At 41.6% G+C, this 9,348-nt stretch overlaps 1 protein-coding gene across 1 annotated transcript in view; it reads right to left on the bottom strand.

Moving 5' to 3' along the window:
* Positions 1 to 6,261: 6,261 nt before the first annotated feature.
* Positions 6,262 to 9,348, bottom strand: part of epas1a (endothelial PAS domain protein 1a) — a 4,395-nt gene continuing 1,308 nt past the window's right edge. Inside the window, exons 2-9 of the mRNA XM_030097813.1 lie at positions 8,579 to 8,745; positions 8,188 to 8,414; positions 8,029 to 8,113; positions 7,603 to 7,703; positions 7,326 to 7,489; positions 6,817 to 6,923; positions 6,549 to 6,705; positions 6,262 to 6,408 (exon numbers count right to left, since the gene is read on the bottom strand). Coding sequence (XP_029953673.1) covers positions 6,348 to 6,408; positions 6,549 to 6,705; positions 6,817 to 6,923; positions 7,326 to 7,489; positions 7,603 to 7,703; positions 8,029 to 8,113; positions 8,188 to 8,414; positions 8,579 to 8,745 — 1,069 coding nt within the window. The 3' untranslated portion in view covers positions 6,262 to 6,347. The remainder of the gene's footprint in view (positions 6,409 to 6,548; positions 6,706 to 6,816; positions 6,924 to 7,325; positions 7,490 to 7,602; positions 7,704 to 8,028; positions 8,114 to 8,187; positions 8,415 to 8,578; positions 8,746 to 9,348) is intronic.

Consider the following 9,348-nt stretch of genomic DNA (forward strand, 5'->3'; position numbering starts at 1 on the left):
ACTACAGATAAAGAAAGTGGACAAACCTTTTACACACTAATTTTTTAGCACAAACCACATCTGTTTTTTTTCACCTGCACAGGAGAAATGTTGATACCAATGATATCATCAGTCGCTGTGGATCTTTTCTCACCTGACTAACTTGTGTTTGTTTGTGCCTCATTCAGGACGCTCTATAGCAGCTTATTTGCACCAACTTTGTCCATAAAATGAGGCCTCGGGCGTGACTGGAGGCCCTGGACACAGCCTGTTCTTTCTTACAGTGCTACAGGGGGCTGGCGTCTGGACTTAATGGATGACATATTTCATGTGCAATTTTCTGTACAGCCCGAATGGTTCCCATAATAGTTGAGACTTTCATAAACAAATATTTCTTAAGTTGGATCAAGAGAGAATAAACATAAATATTCACTGAAGAGTTATTGCCACTATGCAGATAAACTACCATCCGGCCACACACTACATATTTTTTGCATGAATAGGCGTGCATGGAAGTGTACATGTGTAAATGATTATGTGTGTTTCATGTAGAAAAGAACATTTAGGGCAGCAGGGCACGTGTGGCATGTGGGAAGGAGCTCACATTCAAAAATGCTCAGGCAACAACAGGGTTTTCCAGTGAGCTGCGGTCACTTCTTTTACGACAGAGCATCGCCTTCCAGTGCGAAATGGCACAGATTCTTATTTAACTTGTCACGGTTATTTCAGAAGCCGTATAATGCAGGAGCAAACACTGCCGTTATAGCGCACATGGGCTGAATTCTTAGTGCTGAGCTTGCCTGAATAAGACCCTGACCCGGCGGGTTTGAAAGTGTGGACTCTGCACACAAGATAAGATTAGATCCTTCTTCCTGAGATGCAGGTACAAACATCTATCTTGATATTCAGACACAAATAAGCAATTGCACAATACAGAAAGGGAAATGAACAAGGTGAGTAATAGTTTGATAAGGTACAAAGAGTGTGTAAGATGCAGAAACACACACTGTAGTGCAGATTTGGCTGCTTTGAAAGTGAATCTTTACAACATCCTGGATCGTCACTCTGATGTCAGTCTGGCAAAATAATCAATAGTAACCACGTTACTCATCGCGATCAGCACACATTTAAGCCAATGTTTCCTAATGCAATAGTTGCAGAGCTTATCTCCTCATTGTCCTGTCTTTGTACTTCAGAGCCGTTTTGGTTTATTGACTCTCCAAGCTGATATCTGAACAACAAGTTGAAATGAAACCGACCAATACGGCTTCTTCGACTTCACAGGCTCAGGGAGATGGTCCATTCTGTCTACACTGTGTTTGCCCTCTCCGTGCTTTTGGAAGATAAGCAAACAGCAGTAAAGATAATCTGAAGCTGCACTGGAGGATAACGTGCACATGGCAGGAAACCATGGAAGGATGAAATAGACAGACTTTATGTTTCTATTGTTCAAGCTGCAGAAGAAAAGTGCAAATAGCACTTTTCGTATTTTTCACTATTGGCAAGACCCTGATTGTCTAAACAAATATGAGCCACCTTTTCCAGTTATCTAAAAGTGAGATAAAACAATGATAAACACACAAAGTTTAACAAAGGAAAACCCAGAACAAATAAGATCTATCAGCAACTTTCATTTGGCCAATTCTCTTGTCAGAAATCAATGGAAACTATCAACGGATGCAGCCTGCGAGCTTTGGCATTAACAAGCCATCATTTCTAACACTAAATCAATACAGGAGCTCGTTATTATGTTTTTTGTAAACTAATGTAACATCAGCAAACGCTTTTTGTACTTTTTCTACTTTTTGCTACAACTTGAAAATTAATCAGAAGTTTAATGCATAAGTTCAGAATTACGGTACTAATGCAGTTCTCTTCAGTTCATGGGCAAAACAGAAATCAGTGAAAGACCTTTGAACTGTGAACTCTGTACCACCTGACTGTTACAGTCAACTCTGTTTCCATGCTCCCTTTTATCTTATTAAAGCAAAACAGGAATAAGTAATGACTATTAAAGTATAAATGTTTTATTGCATTATTTATCGTTCCTGCTTGTGCTTATCCGGTCTACTTCAGTCGTATCACTGCCCTGCTCTTCGCCTCTCCCTCAGTCTTCCTCTCTGCACTGATTTATTACTGGGTTGTTTCAAAGGCTGAACGCTGCCGTGTCATTGGATGACAGCCTGACAACACCCACTGGACCGTGGGGGTGTGACTGGGGGGAGGAGAGGGTCTGTAAGAGGAGAAGCAGCTCCAGGGTTGAAGTAAACACCAGTTTATACATCAGTCATGTGGCGAATTCACAAGAAATTAATGAAAGTCAGAAAAACGGAAAATATTAACTTAATGCTTTCAGGAAGATAGTTTTTGTGTCTGAATTGACTCCTGTTTATACCTCCTTAAAAAAAAAAAAAGATATCTTGTCCTGTCCCGCTTCTAGTTACTGACCTCACCCTCAGAGGTCAAACCTCAGACTTGTTCATACTGGAGCGATCAGGCCTGTAAAACAGCAAGCGGGGCCACATGTTTAGTCAGCAACCGCAGGGTCACCTTGAGAACCAGCAAGGCCACCGCCAGTCAGAACGTAGCAATCTAACGAAGTGACAAAAATCACTTTCAACATTTGTACGAGCAACATGAAAAAAAAGGAGAAAAACATAGTTTTGTTACATTACTTATCAAATTATTTGTCAGAAATCATCAATCTCTTTTCAGACTGGCTGTGATTTCATGGCTGAATTAAGAGTGACTGGACATCTTTAAAAATAAAAAAATATCTTCATTCTTTGAAAGAAAAACAGAGTCAACATCAAAACACGCTGTTTTTGCAGTGAATGAGTGGCAGAGATCAAAGGTCAAAGAATGAACGCAGTGGCAGATGTTGATAACAAGCCAGAGCCCGAACAGTCTGCCTAAAGCTTTCAGTCAACAAGCTCATTTAATTCTTTTGTCCAAATGAAACTAGCTTGTCAGTCACGATTCAGCATGATCAGGAAAATATGAAAGATCCAAAATTCTTTTCATATAAATAGGTATTGAGATAACACCTGCAATACTCACTACTACACACTACACTGAAATCATCCAGAAATGAATTATTGAGAGTGATAAATGTATTTGATCGATCGATAAGATGATGCTGGGATGAACACCGAAAGTTCTCCATCAAACCATCTTTATATGATGAAAGGAAATCGGAGTTTTTGGAGAAAACCTCAAGCAGGAACGGGAAAAAAATGCAAAACACCCCATAAAAAGGCCCGAGTCCCTGCAGTATGGAGCTGATCCTTCCTGTGAAGTGAGTGTAATGATCACTGCTCCACTAGAGGGAGACATTTCGTGTCTGTCGTTTTTCCTCTCTCTCCCTCTGCTCCATCTCTCTTCTCTCTCTTCCTTCTCTTGGCAGCCCCAGGCTTGTCTTGTGATCTCTGTCTTGAAATGATCTTTTCTTCCAGCTGGTCTTGCAGCCAGGGTTCGATGTCTGCAGCCTCAGTCTGGTGTCTCTCTGTACTTGGCACTATATAAATAAAGCTGAATTGAACTGAATATGAGCTGTGTTATATACATTACAGTGTCATAAAAATTGAAATGAAAGTAAATAATGTAAACTGAAGATAATATTTCTATTAAATGCTTAATGGTTAAATTAAATATGTTGAACTTTATTGGAATTTAAAACAAAACAAAACAAATCAATGTTGCTTTAAAATTGATACATTGTTGCCAACTCCTCAACCAGGAACGTTCTGGAGGAGTTGGCAACAATGTATCGATTTTTAAACGACGTCATCATCTAATTTGCATAGCTGTACATGTAGGTCAAATTAGATGATGTCGTTTAAAACGGACACACTGTTGCTCCTCTGTCAGGAAGGTTCTAATGACATCTTCATACACAAAGAAGAATCCATATTAGTGCAAAGCGCATCAGATGAATGACAGAGGAACAGTCAGAGCTCTGAACATTCAAAAGCAGTTTTTAAATGGGAGTCTATCCATTGTCCATCTATCGAGCTTCATTTATTCTTTTACAAATGTAGAAATGCTATCTACAGTTGCAAATCAGATGTGATTGGTGTCTCATATTATCACATAGCAACATCTGAATAATTTAGATCAATGCAGCGTTTCCTGTTTGTAATTTATTCTGTCAAGTGTCCATTTAGTTCATTAATCATATTATCAGTTTTATTATAAAAAACACAACATACACCTCAAAGTTCCATTAAGAGTACATCCAACATCTTTTGCAATTTCTAAATCTGTTTCTTTTAAGTGACGCAATAGTTACATTGCCTAGTAATTAGTTGCTTTTAAAATTTTGTCATTTAATGACTAACTTTACTTTTTCGAAGAAGTAACTAGTAACTATAATTATTTACTTTTTGAAATGATCTTGCCCAACACTGTCTTCAGGCTGGTGCTTCTCTCTCAGTATTGATCTTGTCTTTGCAGAGCGTCTCCGTCTCTGCAGCCATTTCCTTAAGCAACAGCAAAATATACCTGAACACACTATCTGCATAGGACTAAGAGGTGTTACCAAATGACAACAGGATTCTTTTACAGAAAAACTGAAAAACCTGAAAACACCGTTGAACTTACAGATTGATCAAGCCGTCAGCCAACACCAAATGATGTATTGTGGAAATATAATGTGTGAAATGTGAGATCAGAATGTGTGAGAAATTTGTGATTGACTGACAAAACCAGGGAAACTGGATTCTTGAACAGTGAAGCCAAAGTTTATCGACTGTGAACGTGAAAAATAAAAGTCTGTTTTACACCAGGGCAACTTTGGTTTCTTTTTTTTCTCGACAGAAGTCACATATTTGACACCCCTGCTTTGAGAGACGGTCTGGCGTGCAAGAAAACTGAATAAAACCGAAGACACCCTGGACTGGGACCATGTGAAAACATCTTTCTGCGAAGAGAACATCTAAAAATAGCAGGACAAAGAAAGTAATGTGCAGTGTGAAGAGTTGTGTGGAAGCTTCTTCACCCCATGTGGAAGCTGCTGACTGTAGGATTTCCTTCAGTGACTGCAGTTAAACACTAGATGGAGTGAGTATCTCTCTAACAAGCTGTTAGACTGCAGCAGCATGAGGATGAGAATACAAATGCACAGGAAGCCCTCCAAATAGAACAAAAATAAATAAATATTAATTTCCAGCGCTTGCTGCAGACAGTGTCTTATTTTCTCAACCAATAAAAAATGTTTTGGATCCTAAATACGATGTAAAGAACATGTCAGGATTCTTATTCCTTTTGTGTATTCGTTGATCTTCTATTCAGCTCATTCGAACACGAGTCACAGGATGCTGGAGCTGATCTCGACAGACTGTGGTCAACCACAGACAGACAGATGTTCACACACTCACATTCCCACCTCACAGTCACAGAAACTGTAGCAGAACATGCAAACTCCTCACAGCAAACCAGACACCATTCCTGTGGAGCAAGACTGCAAAACATGACACAAACTCCCTAAAAAAAACTATTCTTTAAAATCTGATATCAACAACTCTCCGGCAAATCCCGACTTGACATCAGTGAATGCAGAGTCTGTGAATGGAAAAAAAAAAAAAAACCCACAGCGTTCACAAACACTTTGTACATATCTTATTCCAGTTAGTTTGAGTGTAATCTTCATTTCATTTGTGTCACACCAGAAAAACATGCTGAAGTGAAACTTGAAAAAGAGTGTGGTTTGCTTCAGAGGCCAAAAGGTAAAAAGTTCACGAAGTTCACATGAGAAACTTTCCTATCGGTGTCTTCATTCAGGAAGCTGTGGCTTCGTCTTGCGTCTGCTCGCATCGCCTCATCAGCGGAACGCATGTCTCTTTCTATATATGTGTGTGTTTACATACTCCTGTGTGTGTTTGTGTGTGTGTGTGTGTGTGTGTGTGTGTGTGTGTGTGTGTGTGTGTGTATTGTATAATATGCATTGGCCTGACCACGTGCCAGGTGGCTCAGAAGGAAACCCCACAGGAAGTACGGTCCGATGCAGGAAGGTCAGAGAGAAGTCAAACTATCTGCTGTCGTCAACGGTTTACACCTCTTCCTAAACCAAGTCAACGTCTACCAACGCCGTGCAGAACTGAAAGTGTTTGATTTCACTCTGGCAGAGGTGACTGTTGATGGAGGGTCAGCTCTCCACCTGTTGGTGAAGATTAATGATAACATTACAAACTGGATTCTGAGGAACATTTACACATATGCTGAATTCTGAGAGAATATTTCCTCAGAAACACACAGAAAACCACATTTAAGAGGGAAGTTTAATATTTATTACAAGTTACATTTATAAAAATAGAAGATAGAAATTCACAGGAGGAAGCTGGGCTCTGCTGGGTTTTCTTCAGACTGTGTCACTTGGAGTACGGTCTGGTCTGGTCCACAGACAGCTGCAGCAGCGGCTCCTCCACGCCACTGGGACACAGAAGCAGCAGAGTTCAGAGCCACATTAGACCCAGATTCAAGAGGCTCACTTTTTAAATGATCATTTTTAGAGTTTATTTCCCAAAAATGTCTTTGCATAAAATGACACACACTCCTCCACACACACACACCTGAGGACATAGGTGATACTGAAGATCAGGACAGGCTGGTGGGCGGCGGGTCTGGACTTGGAGGGGATGACGGCGCTGTGACTCTCCACCCAGACGTAGCCTCCACCTTTCACCAGCATCCTGTACTGACCGCTGACTGACTGAGTCTTCCAGCACACTGCGGACGGAGTGGAAACGTGAATTCACTCACACACCGTTGCTCAGGCACATTTCACATTTTTGCATCTTCTGCGTGTGTGTGTGTGTGCGTGTGTGTGGGAGTGCTCACAGTTGAAGTGACTTTTCTGCAAGCAGGTTGCATCCAGCGTGTGACAGAAATCGTAGACGGAACGGCCCAGCAGTTCCTGTGGGCTGTAGCCTAAAAGACAAGTCACGCTGCGCGAGCACGCAACGGCAACTTCACTATTTTTTCCTTTCGTTTTTCAACAGGGGAGCATTGAAGCGCTCATCAGGCACTGCTTTGCATTTCACAATTATCTGTTCTTGTATTATGTATACGGAGGCCCCAAATGAAAAGGGGAAGTTAAAAAGCAGCAATCATAGTTTCGAGTGTTTTTTTTTTTTTTTTTTTTTTTTTTTGTCTCCCCCGTCTTCGTCACATGACATTGCTCCATTAAAATCCTGTGCAGTATTTGGTATCTATGGAAACTGAAGACTTCAAAACAAAGCTGGGAAATGGGAGTGTCCAGTTAACCTCAAATGAATGATGATGGACTGCAGGAGGGAGCAATAGTCAGTATCAGCGAGGGGGGTGGGGGGTGGGGGGGGGGGGGGTACCTCTGGTCGCAGTAGATGAACTTCATGTCCATGCTGTGCTGGCTGGTGAAGGTGTGTGCATTAAGGAGCGTGTGTGGCAGGGGCAGGGGTCGGCAGGTCAAGAGCAGGCAGGAAATCGAGGAGCGGAACACACAGACGTTCACTCTGCCCTGACAGTGCAGGACCTGAAACCAGACAGGACGGATTGTTTCAATCTCCTGGAAATTTCCACTGTTCACTGTGAATAGGAATTAAGAGATAAAACTGCATAAAGAACTTCTCGGTGTTTGTCATGAACCTTCCACGTAGCAGACTTGAGGGTGGCGCTTCTCCCCCGTTGGGTCAGGGCGCTTTTCATCCTCACGACAAAGTCCCTCCTCTCACCACAGCAAACTCCCTCTGAAAGACAAGTTTTGAAATAAAAATCCAGGAAAAACAGTTCATGATCATTTGAAACAGTCAGTGAAGCTGATCGCGGTATACACAAACATACAGAAGTAAATGTCAAATCACAGGAGGTCCTGAACGATATTCAACAGAGATTGCAGCTCAAGTTTAAATAGAACAGATTTGGGAAAACACTCATATGAATCACTTTAATTCAGGAATCAGAAGCAAAAAAAAAACCTCAAGTCAGTCTATTTTTTGTACATTTCACACACTGATCTCAGTGGGACTTTTGGGTAAATTAATGAAGAAATAAACAGAGAAAACATCCACATACCTGCAGTGACTCGTAGATTATGTTTGATTTCTTCATGATCGCAGGGATGAGCGTACTCAAAGATGTTGTGTCCCATCAGCTCAGTCTGCCAGGAACCAAAGGCACTGGTATTAACCTTCTAATATGTTCACATCATGGGTGTGTGTGTGAGTTTCTCACCTGCGTCAGGCCCATGTACTTGTTGACGTTGTCAGAGAGGAAGACCATGTTCCCGTCGGAGGACAAGACCATGAGGAAGCCCTCCAGGATCCTCATGTACAGGCTGCTCTCATCCAGCAGCCCCAAGTCCTGAGACTCTCTGGGCTCCGGGTCACTGTTCCCTCCAGCTTTCACCGCATGCTGAGGTTTCACTCTATGTCTGCACTGCGCAATGAATCCTGAATTTTCTGAAAAAAAAGAGACAGTGATCATGATGGTTTTGGGAAAATGGATGTTGAGACGAACGTGTTGAGACGGTTTAGTTTTTATTAGCAACGGAAAGCAGAGGGCGTGGTGAAGTTACACCTATTTCACTTTTGAGCGCCGAGTGTTTGTGACGACCTGTCGTTACCTTTGAGCAGTGTGTGAATGCGCATGTAACTGAGCGTCAGGCGAATGATGGAGGGCTTGTCCAGGTGGGAGCGGACGGAGGGCGGCAGCGGCAGGAGGCCGGACAGCTCCTCGAACTTATCGGACTCCACTTTCCGTCTCCGTCTGGCCGCCTCTCGGCTGATCGCCCTGCAAACAACAAAGACGTTGCAGATTTAGAGCTTTCATTTAACAGAAAATACACATTATGTGAAATGAATCCACCATAACTCGAAGTGTAAAGCCCACTCTTGCCTCATACTGAGGTCACTGGTTCGAGAGCTCCTGCTTTTAAAATGTCTGAAGTGCTGCACTGAACACATTCAGAAATGTTGACAAATTATACCAAACTCTGGAGGAAGAGAAGCTGCACGGCTTCAACAAGAGACACTGTGTGTGGAGTTTGCATGTTCTCCCTGTGCACGTGCAGGTTTCCTTCAGACTTTCCATGATCCAAAATGTTTTAAACTGTACTGATTCTAAGTATTTTTTTTTTGTCTCTATAAATTGTCAATTGGTGACAATTTATAGAGACAACAACGCTTGGTGAGTTTTTTGGTTTTCAAGGAATCCGATTCATTTAAACGGTGTATATTTTAAAGTTCACAAATATCCTTTAACTATAGTTTGGATTTGATGGCTCTGTAAAGAATATTTATAAGCTGTAAAATATTATCTCTTTGAACAGTTTCGCCATTTCTGAAAGATTTTTCAAAAATTTGGTAAGGAGGGTAATTTGATGTTCATTTGTTC

This window comes from Salarias fasciatus, chromosome 8 (assembly GCF_902148845.1).
Source record: "Salarias fasciatus chromosome 8, fSalaFa1.1, whole genome shotgun sequence".
NCBI classification, from domain to species: Eukaryota; Metazoa; Chordata; class Actinopteri; order Blenniiformes; family Blenniidae; genus Salarias; species Salarias fasciatus.